The sequence below is a fragment of the Eublepharis macularius genome, chromosome 14, assembly GCF_028583425.1.
Source record: "Eublepharis macularius isolate TG4126 chromosome 14, MPM_Emac_v1.0, whole genome shotgun sequence".
NCBI lineage: Eukaryota > Metazoa > Chordata > Lepidosauria > Squamata > Eublepharidae > Eublepharis > Eublepharis macularius.
This window is the reverse complement of record NC_072803.1, coordinates 302,829-319,236: the sequence shown is the minus strand read 5'-3', so window position 1 is coordinate 319,236 and position 16,408 is coordinate 302,829. Positions and strand designations below refer to the sequence as shown.

Here is a 16,408-nt window from a genome sequence, read left to right as displayed (position 1 = left end):
TATGACAGGTGATCCTGACATTCTGCCCCTGCCCCCGAAGATCAATCCCCCCTCCCCCGGTTTCTCCGGGTATTTTTTATGGAAAGCTCAAACCAGTTCTTGGTTCTCACATCGGTGGACTTAACCCATTTAGCCTGGCTTTTTGAAAAACGTTTCCATAGAATTAGATAATACAGCACCCCCCTCTTCCACTTAGAGTCTAAAATGAGCTCGGCCTTCTGATGGGGCTGTACGTCTATAAAGATAGGAGTTGGGGCCACGGGGTCAAGGTGCCACTGGTCAAGTCCAAGGTCTTTCTTGAGGAGACTGAAATGGAAAACTGGGTGCTCCTGCCTAACACCTGCCTGATATTGTCTGGCAAGTCCAGTTCAACAGTAATATCATTGGTCATACGGTTTACTCTGAAAGGGCCCAGATACCCTCCATTCTAGTTTTTTGCTGGGTTCTACTCCTTTCAGATTCGTTGTGGCTCTATTAACACTGTCCCCCACCTTCAGGTCCGAAGGGGGTGAACATTTCTCATCGGCTCGGAGTTTGTAGCCATGTTTGGCGCTCTCCAACGTTTGTTTCACTACATCCCACTGCGATACAATTCCAGTCCACCAGTCCTTCAAATCACCCCCCCCCCTTCACATCTGGGTCTGTGCCTAGCATTGGCAGAGGCTTCCCATCAAAACTCTGAGTGACTTGTAAGGGTGTTTTCCCCGTGGAACTGTGTAGGCTATTATTGTATCAGTATTCTGCATAAGGCAAGAACTCTACCAGGTCATCTTGTTGATAGTTGGCCGTTTCCACACAGCCAAAGCCTCTGGAAGATAGCGTGAAACTCATGGAATGAGGCGTCTTCCTAGCGCAATTACTCAGCAGGATCCCATTTAATGCCGCCGTTTCTGATGTCATCACTTCATTAAAGGGGATCGTGCTGGGAAATCGTGCTAGGAAGATGCTTCGTTCCGTGAGTTTCGCTCAATCTTACGGGTACGTGTGAAAACGGCCATTGACACAACATCTCAGGAACTGTTCCAGTATCTGATTAGTGCATTCTGTTGTCCGTCTGTCTCGGAATGATAACTGGAGCTTAACCCCTGCTCGATTCCTGTTACCGTCATAAGCTCCTGCCAAAAGCTGGCAACAAATTGACCGCCCCCCCCCCCCGGTCAGAAATTATCTTATTTGGGGAAGAGTGTAAACATACCATGTTCTTCATGAACAGGTTGGTGAATTTCTTAGCAGTGGGGAGTTTGGAGCAGGGGATGAAATGCGCTTGTTTGGAAAATAAATCAACAACTACTAAGATGCAGTTTTGCCCTTGGAGGGGGGAAGGTTGGTGATGAAATCCATAGAAATAGTGGACCAAGGTTATGGGGGTGGTGGGGGGGGAGGCCTCTAGTGGCTGTAAGAGAGGCAACTGGACACATACTGAGATATGTCTTTTCTCATTCCTGGCCACCAGAATTGCCTCTGCACTAAATGTAAAGTCTTTACGAACCCAAAGTGCCCTGCTGTTTTGTCATCATGACCTTTTTTCAACACTTCCCCCCTCAGGGCTGCTAGTATGTACAGTTTGCTGTCTTGGTACCAGCATCCACCCTCCCCCTTCTCCAGGGATTCCTGCAAACCCTCCTCCCCCTTCTTTCCCTGTTCGTTTTTGACTGCCTCCAGCCAAGAGTTCGATGGGGGAAGCGAAGAGTTTCTGTGCTTGCCAGCGCGTCAGCACTGCTCCTCCCAACTGTGTGGGTGTGAAGATACTGTCAACAATTTCCTCCTGCTGACTTCCGTGTTGTGGGAGGCGGGACAGAGCATCTGCTAAGAAATTTGACTTCTCTGGGAGGTGCTTGAGTGTGAATTGAAACTTTGAGAAGAACTCTGCTCACTGGAGCTGCTTTGCCCCCAACTTGTGAGGTGATTTAAGCGCTTCAAGATTTTTAAGATCGATCCAAATTTCAAAAGTTATTTTTGCTCCTTCCAGCCAATATCACCAAGTGGATAGGGCTAATTTAATGGCTGCTGCTTCCTTGACCCAAACTGACCAGTGTCTGTCAGTCTCTGAAAACTTTTTGGATACATAAGCGCAGGGGTGTAGCTCTCCACTAGAGCCCTCCTGTAAAATCACACACACGCACACCCCATCGCTACATCACTTGCATCTACTTGCACAATGAACTCCTTGTTTTCATCTGGGTGGCCTAACACAGGTTCAGAGGTGAACGGGATTTTTAACCTCTCGAGTGCCTGCTGGCATTCATTGGTCCACTCCAGCTTAGCACTTGGTTTTATTCCATCTGGCCCTTTCTCCCTTGTTTTTAACAAGTCCGTTAAAGGCAGTGCAGTCTGGGCAAAGTTTTTAATAAATGGTCTGTAAGAATTTTTAGAGCCCAGAAACAATTGTAATTGCCGTCTTTTTTTAGGAGCTTCCCATCCCAACACATTTCTGACCATAGCAGGGTCCATCCCAAGCCTTTCTTTGGATGCTCTGTAGCCCAGAAAGTCCAGCTCAGTTTTATGAAATTCACACTTTGACAATTTTGCATACAGTTTGTGCTTATAAAGGGTGCTCAAAACTTCTCATATCAGCTTCACATGTGAGTCATAATCACTAGAATAAATCAGAACATCATCAAGATCAACAACCACCCCCTTTGTACAGGTATTTATGCAACTCTTCATTAATCAGATTCATGAAGACTCCAGGTGCTCCTTGAAGTCCGAACGGCATGACTAGGTACTCAAACTGTCCCAGCGGGGTGTTAAAGGCCGTTTTCTACTCATCCCGCTCCTTGTTATGCACTCTGAAGTAAGCATCTCTTAATTCCAGTTTGGTGAAAATCTTTCCTTTGGCCACCACTCCCAGCAAATCTCTAATGAGGGGAAGCGGGTATGCATTTGACATTGACACAGCATTAATCCCCTGATAATCTGTGCACAAATGTGAGCCCCCATCCTTTTTGCGAAAGAACACTTGGGCAGCATGAGGGGGACTTGCAGGTCGAATAAAACCCCTTTCCAAGTTTTTGTCAATGAACTTGCGAAGCTCTGTTCGCTCAGCTGGGCTCATGGAATACAGCTTCCCCTTAGGAAGGTTCTGCCCAGGGATCAGCTCAATAGCACAGTCTGTTGCCCTGTGAGGGGGGAATTTGTCTGCCTCCTCTTCCTCAAATACCCGCCTTAAGTCTTGGTACTCAGGGGGGATTACATCAATTTCTTCTCTCGTTAGGCATACAGTTTCAGGCATGGGAGAAGGGGTGGGCAAGGAGCTGTTCCAGTTGGCAGCAGAGGATAGGACTTGAAGCAACGGGCTTAAATTACATGCAGAGAAGTACCAGCTAGATATTAGGAAATCTGTTTCATGGGTCAGAGTAGTTCAGAGGTGGAACCAGCTGCCTAGGGAGGTGGTGAGCTCCCCCTCACTGGCAGTTTTCAAGAAGAAGCTGGATGAATATTGGTCAGGGGTGCTTTAGGCTCATCCTGCATTGGGCAGGGGGTTGGACTAGAAGGTCTGTATGGCTTCTTCCAACTCTGTGATTCTGTGAAGCCAGCTTGAACTGCTGCTCTTTCCCGCCGTGGCCTCCCGGGCAGGCTGCTCCAGGGACCCGACTTTCTCTCGGAGGGACTTCTTCTCACCCCCTTGCATTCCACGGCAAAGTGGCCCGCCCCGCTGCACTTTAGGCACAAACCTTGATTCCTCCTCCTCTCCATCTTGCCCAACGGGGTCGATCCTCTCATGCGAGGCTTGTCTCCTCTTCTGCTCTCAGCAGCTCCCCAATGTTGGCCGGCTTGGTGTTGTAGGTGAAGTAGCTTTAAAACCTCCTCTCTATTTTCAATCTCACACGCCAGTTGTATCCACCCCAGCAGGTACGTGGATCATCTTGCACCATGGCTTTGGCCACTAAGTCTGGATTCAAGCCAGCATGGGAAAACTCCACGTTCACCAATTCAATCCAGTCTTGACCTTTGGCAGCACTCACACTGAACTTGGCTGCAGACCCGTGCATTGGGTGCTTCCCCTACTGCATGCACTTCAGTCTGGTTCTTGCTGTCTCCCCATCGAGGGGATCTTCATACTGCACCCGCATTGTGCACAGGAAGGCTCTCACACTCTACAGCTCCGGGGCTTGAGCTGGGTAAAGGGTCACATACCACTTGGCTGCCTCTTCTCTCAACCGGGAGCCCAGATAGCTTACTCGGCTGGCTTCATCAGGGAAGGTGTGGCCCCATTCTCTCAAGAATTCTGCCACTTGCACTAAGAAGTACCCCAACTCCTCTGGATCCCCTTCAAAGAGGGATTCTAGTTTCCGTAGCCCCCACAGTGGCCACAGCGGAGAACCAGGGACTGGTCCAGCCGGGACCCCTACTGGGTGTACGGTGGGCTAGGTGGTACTGGGGCGCCTTGTCTGTCTGTAAGAAGGATGGGTGTCTGGCCTTGTGGTGCTGGTGTTCCTTGCCCATCTGGGAGAGGGATGAGTGGCTGGTCTAGACACTGAGAAAGCAGGAGATTAAAGTTGAAACAGTAATTCATGGGAGTGAGCAGTGTACAAGGTCAGAAGCACTGAGAACTCCCAAAGCTGTTAGATAAGACACCTGCAACTTCAGTAAGCCTGTGAAAGCAAAGCAGTTACGGTATTGGCAATATGACATCAAGGTACAGCATTAAACACCGGTTCAGAACAACAGATCAGCATCAATTAATGTCATGGATGGGGTACAGACATGACAATTTGCAGGGTGGCACCTTCAGGGGGCAAAGAGCATGCCAGGAGTGGCTTTCCTGGGCATGTGAGGCTCCAAGACCTGCAGGGTTTTTTAATACCTTGCTGAGCTCTAGAACATCTTGGATAAATTGGATTTAATTGACTCATGCCACCCCCATTCCCAGGCATAGGTTGTTCTGAATTTGCGAGGGTTAGGAGAGAGACAGGGCAAGTATGTCGCTGTTAATTCTCCAGGCTCTCTCAGTGACTTTGGGTACCACCTCATGGGCTGTCTGGGATGTGCTTCAGGTGCACCGTGTTCCTGTTACTTGGGGTACTCCAACCTTCTGAGATTGGGGGAGGGTAGCTGCAAGAGCAGAACCCTTTGGGTCGTGGCGCCTCCTGTGTGGAATTCCCTCCCTTCATCACTTCACCTGGCTGTGCCTCTTCTGTGCAAGGAGGTAGGCAAAGTGTGCCTCTTCTGAAGCGGACCTTGTTTTATTTTATTTTATTTATTATTGGCTGCTTATTTTATTTATTATTGGCTGCTGCTAGTGCCAGGGCTTTGCCACAGGGCCTAAGTCCATGCAGCATTCTCCACCCACCCATCCCAGGTGTGTCCCTGGACCAAGACAGGTGGCAGGAGGGAAGTCTCTGTTCTGTGCAGCAGGAACAAAAGGAATATTTTCCTGGCTTCTTGCTGGCTTATAGAGCTGCTAAGCCCAGCTGTGCACATTCCGGGTCCCCTTCAGTCTCGAAGTTGCCAGTCTGTGTTGCCAGGAGCTCTTGAGTCTTTCAGGATCGCCTGGTAGTATTTTGGCATCCCACATGCCAAACTCATTCCCCTCCGTTCAGCAGCCTCATGGCCCATTACACAGGGGAAAGGCCTTTAAATGGATGCGGCGCCCTGGACCCTGCCCCGGGGGAATGGGTGCTCCTGAGACGTTGCCCTGGGGGGGGGGCAGGGAGCGGAAGCCCGGTGGGACGCGTCCCCATACTTCTTCTGTGGTCTGCATGTGGAGCTGACTAGGCTAGCTGGCTAGGCCCCACAGCGCACCCGCCCAGCCCCACGGTGCCTCCCTGCTTGGATCTTCCTCACTGACACATAATGAGGTTGATAAGAAATTGTCTCATTAACGAGATTAGCCATGGGAATCTCGAGTCCCCTCCTCTTCATTTTGTAATGCTTCTCCTCTTGCTCCGTAGTTTTCTGCTTTGGGGAGGGACCACCTCGGGGAGGTCATTGTGTGCAGCTCTGTGGGCTGGATTGGAGGAGGAAGCCAAGGTAGTTCTCCCCCCATGCCCGGAACGTGCCAAGTGCATCTCCCCCCACCCACCCCCAATGAGTCAGGCAGTCGCTTTGCTGTCCTCCAGGGCTGGACCAGGTGAGTTATGGAAGCTGAATCCCCCTGCGTGCCTCTTTGCCTTCCCTTCTGGAGCCCCCTGCTCTTCAACTAGGCCACAGCTTTTCCTTCTGACGCGGGTGTTGCCTCGGGGGAGGGGGCTGGAGAGCTCCTCTTTGTTCCTTTTTTCCTTGCAGGGCATCACAGGTGGCGAGAATCTGCCATGGGGGACTTCTGTGGGCTTCTGGAAGACGTCCCATTGCCTGGAGACCTGGGAGGGAAGAGCCTCTTCTCGTCGCAGCTGGGTTCAGTGTTGCCCTGAGCCCTGGCTCTTGGCCCTGCACATTCCTAGCCCTGCTTGAAAAGTCACAGGGCTGGCAAGCATGGTGGCAACTGCTGCTACAATGAGCTGTTCTTCCGTTGTTGGTTGGCAGCTGTGGCCCCTAGTCCCTTTGTGGGACTAGGAGGAGCAGGAAGAGTCCTGCCAAGCTCTGCAGGGCCTGAGAACTTTGGGACTGGCCATTGCAAGGAGCGAGTTGGTTTCCTTGCCTCCAAGGGCTCCAGTTGGGTTAGAAGGGTACCACCATTACCCCGGCAGTCCAGTGAGCCGAGAGGTTCTGTACTTTTAGTTTGCTGCCACTGAACACGCTTGAACACAGGATGGGGTATCTTCCCAGCAGCTTCTCTGAGCTTCCGGGCGGCAGTCTCTTTCCTGGGAGCTTCAGATGGGAGAAGACTTTCACAGGGGAGGGGGCAAATTCCTGGAGGACAGGCAGGGCTACCAGCAGCTTCTAGTCAGGATGGATCTGTATTCCCTCCAGTCACAGAGGCAGCGTGCCTCTTTATCTCAGTTGCTGGGGAACCCACAAGGAGGAGGCTGTTGCAGCCCTCCTGTCTGTGGGCTCCCTGGAGGGGGCTGGTTGGCTGCTGTGTGAACAGAGCGCTGGACGAGAGGGACCTTCTGGTCTGATCCCACAGGGCTCTCCTCGTGTTCCCAGTTCCCTCTGATTATTGCATCCCGTCTCCCACCTTTCCTCCTCCTCCTCCTCCTCTCTTTTTTCTCCATGCCCCTTTTCATCTCCCTCTCTCAGAAAATCCATTTAAATGCAATCCCATTCTTCAAGCTTCTCCTTCATGCATGTCTAATGAATGTCAGGGAAATGCTATTACAATGCAGCCGAGGAGGATCCAATCTTACCGAGTGTCTACAAGTCATTTGGAGAAAACCCTGGGAGCGCTCCCAGTTTTATTACAGTGTAATTAGAAATAAAATCTCATTGCAATAGTTGAATGAGAGACGGGTGTTAATCCTTTAACGTGGAAGATAGAGCTGTACTTAGAGAAGAGATTAAGGGCAGGAGGAAAGCAAGCCGGCCAGGCACGCCAGCCCTTCTGGCTGTCTGTTCCTTTCCGGCCAAGTGCGAGCCTCGTGTGAGTCAGCATTTTGGCTCGCAGAGGCTCCCACGGACAGGGCAGGTGGTGCTCGGTAGTCACAGCTTTCAGTGAGATGAAACTCGCCTTGTGTGGACAATGCTGGTCGCATTAAGTCCCCCCCCCCCAGGTGATCTTGTAGGCTGCCAGCCTGCCTCTGTCTGCAGGTCTGTCCGAGACACACACTTTGCTCATGCATTTTATAGCCGCTTTGGGAATTGTTTCGTGGGGATGCCACGGAGGCTGTGGAGACCCAGTAGACGTTACATACTTGGACCTCCAGAAGGCTTTTGTCGCGGTGTCTCACCAAAGACCCCTGAGTAAGCTTAGCAGTCATGGGGTAAGAGCACAGACCCTATTGTGGATTAAGAACTGGTTAAATGGTAGGAAGCAGAGAGTAGGAATAAATGGACAGTTCTCACAAGAGAGGGGAGCCAGCCGTGCTCTTCTTATGCTCTCCTGGTCAGTGAACTCAGTTTGGCAGTGGCTTCCTAGTGAGTGGAGCTGGTCTCGTTAAGCAGATGGAGCTTCAAAGCAAGATGGCTGCCGGCTCTGGCATTGTGGCCCCTCTGGAAGCAGGAAAGGCTTCCTGGGGTGGTACGTTGGGGGGCCTTTCATACAGTGGGGAAATAGTTAGGTATGAGCAGGAGGAAATGGTAGCCGAGGTGGATAGGGAGGATGCATTCTCCTCTTCCTCCTTTCTGACCACTGTGCACAGGTGAAACTTCAGATTCCCTGTCCCTAAGTGGCTTCCTGTCTCTTCTGCTTCTTCTGAGTGGGAATCCAGCAGTTGCAATAAAGCTGTTTGGTTGATTGAAGTCTGTCTGGGCATTCAGGAGCACAAGGTCGATGGAGACGGAGGTTTCTCTCCCTGCCCCATCAGAAACTGGACAGCCCACAGCTGGGAGTGTTGCTGGGGCGCTGCGTGGTCCCTCTGTTCCTGGAGCCTGCTTGCAATGCTCATAACTGCTATGTGGGGAGCCCGGTCCCTTTGGACCAGAATCCGGGCTTCATGCATGCATACGTGCTGCGAACTCTAGCACGGTAGCTGGAACTCTCTGTCGCTGAGGCTGGCAATTGAGCCCGGGCCGGTGTCGGCAGTGCATGTGGCTTTGATGGCACATTTCTTCCAGGAAGCCCGGAAAACATTCTGGCCTTGAAGCCCATTGGGTCGTGTGTCCTGGCATCTAAACTCACATGCAGTCCCATACTGTGTTGTATAGACTAATCTTCACCTTGAATACCCCCGATTTATAAATGGAGAAGGTCAAATACTGAACTGTTGAGGAAGGATAAGCAAGTGTAGATGCAGGCTGCACTGAAGAAATAAACAGGAATGAGGAGGAGAACAGAGGATGTCCAGCTGGCTTCTTTCCTCCAGTGAGAACCAGTCCGGACAAGAGCAGCAACTGTCTAGAAGCAGGTCAGAGCCAGTCTGGTGTAGGGGTTAAGAGCGGCAGGACTCTAATCTGGAGAGCCGGGTGTGATTCCCCCCTCCTCCGCTTGAAGCCAGCTGGGTGACCTTGGGCCAGTCACAGCTCCTTCGGAGCTCTCTCAGCCTCACCCACTTCTGAGTGTGGTGTTACATTGTCCTGAAGGTTGGTATATAAATCAAATGTTGTTATTATTAGTATTATTAGTATTAATTGATTCACTCAGAAGAAATGAACCCATTCTGGTGGCAGGCTAGTGGGCGCTACAGCAAAATGCCATAAAGCCCCTGTTGGCTTCTAACGGTTGATCACGGAGGGCCAAACTAGATGGACAGTGGCTCTGGCGTCGAGGTGAACGGGGCCCTTTAAAGATGCTGTGGGGTGTGGGGGGACCTAGTGCTCTTCCCCCCACCCCTACCCCCCACCCCGTTCATGTTCCAGTGCTGAAACAACCCCTCTTTGGGCACTTGAAGAGGGGGAGGGGGAGCGCCTGGTTCCACCGCACCCCCCTTTCAGCCAGTTGAGGTGTCTGTGATCAGACCTGTGGGCTCCTCGAGTGGTGCAGAGATCCAGAGGGGAAGAGCAAACATGTTGATGGGGTGGCTGACCAACCTTGAGCTCTGTGCTGTGCTCCCAGCCACTGGGCCGTTTCCTGCCCCCCCCTCCCTGGCCCGGTAGAGGCGATGAGGAGGGGGCACCCTCTGGTCAAGACTGCCTCTCCTCCCACGGCCAGCCCTTCATCAGTGCGGCTCTGTCCACTTCCTCGGCCTGGCCCCGGAAGCAGCAAGGGCCCCCTCCATTCGGAACAAGCAACAGGAATGGCAGGGGGCTTGGTGGGACTGAGCCTCACGCCTGCTCCCTTCGGTCCACAGTGTGCTGCTCCTGGCCTGGCCCGTTCAGGGCTTCAGCACATCTGCCCCCTCCATTTGCCATGTGTGGAGCCTCACGGGCTCCAGTGGGGGCGGTGCTGGCTGCAGGGGTGCCAACTCTGGACTGAGCAATTCCTGGGGGATGAGCCCAGCGAGGATAGTGGGGGGAGGAGATGTGATGCCATAGAGTCCCCCCTCCAAGGTGGCCATTTCCTCCAGGGGGACGGAGCTCTGTCGTCTGGGGATTCTAGAACTACCAGCCCCACCTGGAGGCTGGCAACCCCGACTGCCAGGCAGGGCAGGGGGCCGCCTTGGAGGCTGGTCAGCAGAGAGAGCCTCCCCGGGCCAGGCCAAGTGTAGGACGCTCACAGTCTCCCTGAGGGAAACCCCACCAGCAGGCCCTCCAGGCCGCCTGTGGCAGGAGGGTCTGAGAGGCCCTCTGAGCCTGGGGGGTGCTCCTTGGGCCATGGCAGCCTCTGGACCCCCCTGCTGAGGCTGCAACCACCCTGCTCGTGTTCTGGCATGGGCCAAAGGGGCTCTTTTGGAAAGAGGACACCTCACCTAGCTGGCGACAGGGTGCTGCCGCGCCTCTTGGTTGCCCTGACCAGCTGCGGCTAATTCCCTAAGTGCCACTTGCATTGCTACTTCTCCTCCCCTTTGCCTTCAGAGGTATTCTGTGAGGAAGCCCTCATGGGTGCACATGCAACTCCCCCCCCCACCCACGCAATCCCCTCTGCGCCTCCCCATCCCTCAGCTTGTCCCCCCAGGGGCCTGGCAACTCTAGCTGGGACAGACTAGCGGGCACAAGGCCAGACAGGGAAATGACCGGGGTGGGGTGGGGTGGATCAAGAGGCACAGGGCTGTCCCTGACATTGCTGTTGGTGATTCATGAGGGCAGAGTGGAGCCTCTGTGTTCAGAAGCAGCTGTGGGGGGGGGGCGGGCATGGGAGAGCCACTGTGGCGGCCTGTGGCCTTCGTTCCCTGCTAGTGAGCTTCATGGGGGCATCTGCTTGGCATCTGTGAGAAATGGGACAAAGGCATCAGCGGTGGAAAGGCTGGTGGTCAAATCACGTTGTGTCCTTTTCCTGGCAAGAAAAACCTGCCCTCCAGCTGCCTCTCCAGGGCAGGCCTCTGCCCGAGTTGCTTGCATAGGGAAAGCAGGCACGGTCTGCATCCCCTTGCAGAAGGCTGGGTTTCTAGAAAAGAGACTGGATGCTTCTCTAAAGCTCCCATCAATTAAACGTGCACAAAAATTGAAACAGGGAGGAGGAGTGGCTGGGAGCAGCAATTTGCAAAGCTGCAGCTGATCATTGCCATAGCAACCGCACCCCCGAATCCCCCAGCTTTTGCTTAACATTCCAGTACAGCCAGCATGCTCTGTCCACTGGTTTGTTGGCCAACAGTATATTCTTGGTCTGTTTGCAGGTTATAGTGTTGCTACTGAGCCAGCGCACTCCTTTTGCCTCCATATTTCACTCTGAAGCACAACCCTTGGCTTGCCTTTGCATAGTGCGCGCGCGCTGTGTGTTGATTTTGCAGTGCCAAGATAGAACAATGCATGCTGATTTCCTCTAATGAGCCCCAATGGTGGCTGTCTTCCATGCGCTCCCAGCTTGTTTTCCGTGGCTTCTGAGGTCTGTGTTGAGATGTGAGGTCTTGTGCTGTGACTAGAGAGAGGGCGCTTGGGGCCTGCAGCTTGAGAGACTGGGTGGGGAGGCTATCCTGCCCTCACAAATGTCCTCTGCCCTCCTGCCCCTTCGCCACGCACCTTTGCTCCTGGGTCCCTTCTTGGTAAGCAGGAGCTTTGTGCTCAGGAGGTGTGCCGAGAACACCTAGCCTGGAACTGGTTGGAAAGATGAATGACAGATGAGGAAAGCTGGGGCAACACCTTCTCTTGCCCCTTCCTGTGAGGCCCGTCAGCTGGACACACCAAGGCCGAGCTCCTTCTGGGCAGTTTGGTCTGCAGGCCTTCGCTGGGCCTGCCCTCGGGCTGTCAACGTGCTGCCCTGAACGCCCCTTCCCCCACTCCAGAGGACTCTTTGTTTTCTCAGACTTCTACGTAATTTGAACTAATTATTAGCTTGGAAGGATGGATTTCCTTTTAATTGTAATGTTGAAGGAAAGAAGCACTGTGATGTGCAATTCCCAGCCAAGTTTTGGGTGCCACTTTCCCTTTCTGAAGCTCCTTCTTGGCTGTTCTTTCAGCTGCCCCTGAGGGCAAGACCAGGAGTTGTGGGAGGGAACATGGGGACCAAAACAGAACTCAGCCCAAGACTTCACTTGGGCTCTCTCCTTGCAAAATAGCGCCCCCCCTCCCCACATCCAGGTGTAGGGGGTACCCATGTACATTCATGCGCTCAGTAGTGTTGCAGTTCGCATAGTACATGGGATGAAGCGGCTTCATGCTCCAAAAGCTCAGTGCACAGAACTTTGCTTTGTACAGCCTCCATTTCAAGAGGGGGGTGCTTTGGCTGGGTATTCCGTGAGATGAGGAACGCCGTGTTCTCAGGGCAGAACTAGCCTTCCGGCCTGACAGAGGAGGCACTGGGGGCTCCTTTTTAGTTGCTTACTGCAGCTATGATGTACCTTTCTCCCTGGACCAGAGGCAGGGAGCGTGGTGTCAGTCCATGCGACTCATGGGGTTGACCTCTGTCCCCAGCCAGAGGTGTTCTGCCGGCCTGCCTTAAGTTCCAGGGCTGGCCTCCTCCACCATGTTGGTGAAAACAAAAAAAGGGGTGGGGTGAACCCCCCCAAACTCAACCCAAACGAACCGTAGCTTGACCCGTGTGGGATCCGGCCTTCTGTGCTCGCCCACCTGACCTCCGTGAAACTGTTTTCTCCCCACAGTCTATAGACGCATAGTGGATTGGGGCACAAGCCCACAGACAGCTGACGTGCCTTTGCTCTGCTTGTTTCTTCCAGAAAACAGATTTTTTATTACATTCTATGGAGGGTTGTACATCTCCGATGTGCAGAAGGAAGATGCCTTGTCCACCTACAGGTGTATCACCAAGCACAAGCACAGCGGTGAGACGCGGCAGAGCAACGGAGCCCGGCTGTCCGTCTCAGGTACGTTGCTTCCAAGAGGCTCTTCCTTGCTGCCTGTTGGGGACCTCCTGTGTGGAGGCTGCCAGGAAGGAGGGGCTTCTGTCAATCACGGGTCTGGTGTGCCGGCCGGCAAGGGAAAGCCCTTGCATGGGCGGAGTCAAACTAGCGCCTGTGGGGACCACGCTGACCTCAGCTCGGGAGCTTCCTCTGGGTGAGGAGGGGCTCTGAGGAGGCATCACGCTGCTCATGGCTTCTACCCTTGTCCCTCTTTGTTGTGGTTGTCCCACTTTGCCAGGGCAATTAGGACCTGAGACAGAATCAAGAATGGCTGCTTGGGCTGCGGGAATCGTAAGAGAGCAGTGGTGAGCTGGCTGCTTCCGAGCAGCTCCTTCCGGTGGCTCACAGAGACTTGGGAGGGAGGCCACCTGCAGGCACCTGTGGCGGCCCTTCCAGCATGCAGCTCAGGGGTCTCCCTGCCACTTTGGTAAGGGCGGGGGCGGGGGCGGGGGCAGGAGGCTACACAGCAGACAGGAGCAGAGCAGACAGGTCGGGCCACAGGCTTCCTGTTGAACTGAGGAGCTTCCTTCGGCAGCCGTTCCTCTTCCCAGTTGTTGTTCCAACAGTAACATACTTTCCAAAGGACAGGACAAAACAAGATGACTCCTGGAGAAAAAGGGATGTTCTTTGAGGAGAATGGGACATAAATTCAAATGTATATGAAGAAACATGTATAAGAAAAGATGATCGTATCTGTTGTAAGCCAAGTAAAATGCTTACTTCGAAAAGTCTGTAGATGTACTTGATTTCTAAAAAATAAAGTTCTCCCCCTCAGCTGAGCACTCAGCCCTTGTCTAAAGACACGAGAATTCAGCAGAGAACCTGGAGGCTCCTTGTTGAGGACGTGGACCATATTCCACAGGATCATGGAATCACGGAATCGGAAGGGGCCTGGGACCCAAATAGACGGTCTCCTAATTCGTTGGGGGAATTAGCTTAAAGGAGACAAAGGGAGAGCGGGTAACTGGGACTCTCCACCCATATCTAAGGGAGATTATTCCCTTAAGAAAGCTCTTGAAATGAACCAATCAGATGTTGAACTGTACTTGCCCTGGGAGATGGAATTCTTTTTGACACCAACCCTGGAACACCAGAGAAAGAAAAATGTGTAACTTTATTCTAGGAGAATGCAATTCATCCTCCCCAAACCAAAACAAGTAAGTGAGGTGATTAAACAGGTGAAAGAGGGGGATGTGAGACACCCCCCTGAAGAAGGCACCCCAGGACCCAAACTCCCTAATCAACTACCCCTCGGTTGCTAATATTCCATTCTTGGGCAAGGTGCTTGGGTGGGTGATGGCTACACAGCTTCAGGCAGGTTGATGCACACCCTTTTCAATCCAGGTTCGGGCCTTGCCCTGACAGATGACCTTCGCCTGGGAGAGGGACAGGGGTATGCATCCCTGTTGATTCTCCTGAGCCCCTCAGTAGCTTTCAATACCATCAAGCAAGAATCCTTCTGGAGGGGCTGGCTGGGCTGGGAGTAGGGGCGTTGTGTTGGGGTGGTTCTGCTCTTACTTGCCAAAGCAATTCTAGAAGACTGTTGCGTGCAGTTCGGGAGGCCTCACTTGAAAAAGGATGTGGACAAAATCGAGAGGGTGCAGAAGCGAGTGACGAGGATAATCAGGGGTCTGGAGACTGAGCCCTACGAGGAAAGGCTGAGGGCCTTGGGAATGTTTAGTTTGGAGAAGAGGAGGTTGAGGGGGGACATGACTGCTCTCTTTAAATATTTGAAAGGCTGTCATTTGGAGGAGGGCAAAGAGCTGTTCCACTTGGCAGCAGAGGATAGGACTCGAAGCAACGGGCTTAAATTACATGCAGAAAGGTACCAGCTGGATATTAGGAAAAACTTTTTCCCAGTCAGAGTAGTTCAGAGGTGGAATCAGCTGCCTAGGGAGGTGGTGAGCTCCCCTTCACTGGCAGTTTTCAAGAAGAGGCTGGATGAATATTGGTCAGGGATGCTTTAGGCTCATCCTGCATTGGGCAGGGGATTGGACTGGAAGGTCTGTATGGCCCCTTCCAACTCTGTGATTTTGTTTTTCTCCCGAGTATGAGCTTTCGAGATTTAGTGCTCCCTTGGTCAGATACTGTTAAAAGATAAATGCTTCCTTATGTTAAAAGCACTCTTCAAGTTTTTACTCTACTGTGGCAGGAATCAGGATGGTTAGAACCACTCCCTGTGCTAAGCAGAAACTACCTGCCAACCATAACCCCTGCAGGGTCGCCTCTTGAAGCCTGCAGTAGCTGCCGTACTGGGTTCTGGTGCTCAGAAGTGCCGTGTGTGAGTATCACAAGTGTAGCACAAAGGTTAAAGGTTTCGAGGGAACTGGAGATCCAACTTCTGTTGGGAAACCACCATGTGTTCCTAGCCAGCTTCATTAGTTTGAGTCCAGTGGGACGTCCTGCTGTCCTTTTCTCCTATTTTTCTCTTTCATGCTACTGTTGTCACTATCAATAATGTTGTCGCATCTGGGTTGGGTGTAGTTCCAGATTTAGTTTCAAATAAAGCACAGAGAAATGGGTGCTTTTCTGGCTCAGTCTGGGGATTCATGGAAAGCCCTTCCCCTTGGTAGCACAGTTCGTCACAAGACCGTGCCTGTTACGAAGAGAATAGAAGGAAAAACGTTGAAGATCTACAGAAATAAATATGTGTAAATTTTGTGTATTTTAATAAAGTTTGTTTGTAATTTTTATAAAGTTCAGTGCCTAATACAAAGTGCTAAAGTGCTGATAAATAATAATAAATATACCAATCAATAATTCAATAAATATCCAATAAATAATTAAAGAAAGGTACATGCAATCCTGATCAAAAAGTCCAACCGGTATAGTTTCTCCTATCAGGTGTTGCTGTATACACTCGAGATGCCGCGTGTGACGTCTCTTGTCCTCTGGTTCTGTTGTGCAGGTGTTAACGTCCTTCTGGAGCTTCTTCACGAGACAGCGTGGTCTAGTGGTTACAGCCAAAGGCCAAAAATTGGGCTGAAGAGCCTGACGGGTTCTGCCAGCCTAACATCCCGTTTCAGCAAATGCTGTGTCAAAGGCTCATGAATATAATGTGAATTATATCATCATCATCATCATCACCAATCATGAAATTACATAAACCAAGCTGTCATTTTATGCTGCCGTTGAATATATCAGAAATACTCACAATGGCTCCAGCACTGAGATTCCCATCCGTCGGCTTCGCAGCCACTTGGCCGTGGGAATCTCAATGCTGGAGCCCTTGGGAAAGGGCTTTCCCGTGCTGGTCTGCAGTTTCGTTCCGGAGGTGCCCTCCCCCTCCTTCTTCTGTGGGTGGCAAAAGCAGGGCAGACCGTGAAGGGGGTGGGCTGGGGTCGATGGGTTGGGGTCACGCTCATCCGTCCAGGGGGTCTTGACTCTTGCCTGTTGGCCAGGATCATCATCAGCTCTCCCGCATGGGCTCTTTGGCATGTTTGTTCTTCTTTCAGCCTCTGAACATGATATCTTGGCTTTTGTGGACTGATGGAGGCCAAAACGGCCTTCTGTGGCAACAAGGAAGGCATAACACTAGC

The 16,408-nt window shown here is 52.2% G+C and overlaps 1 protein-coding gene across 1 annotated transcript in view; it reads left to right on the top strand.

The window, feature by feature from the left end:
• DSCAML1 (DS cell adhesion molecule like 1) overlaps window positions 1-16,408 on the top strand; it is a 230,128-nt gene that overhangs the window by 124,665 nt on the left and 89,055 nt on the right. The window contains exon 2 of the mRNA XM_054998622.1: window positions 12,687-12,833. Within this exon, the coding sequence (XP_054854597.1) occupies window positions 12,687-12,833 (147 nt within the window). The remainder of the gene's footprint in view (window positions 1-12,686; window positions 12,834-16,408) is intronic.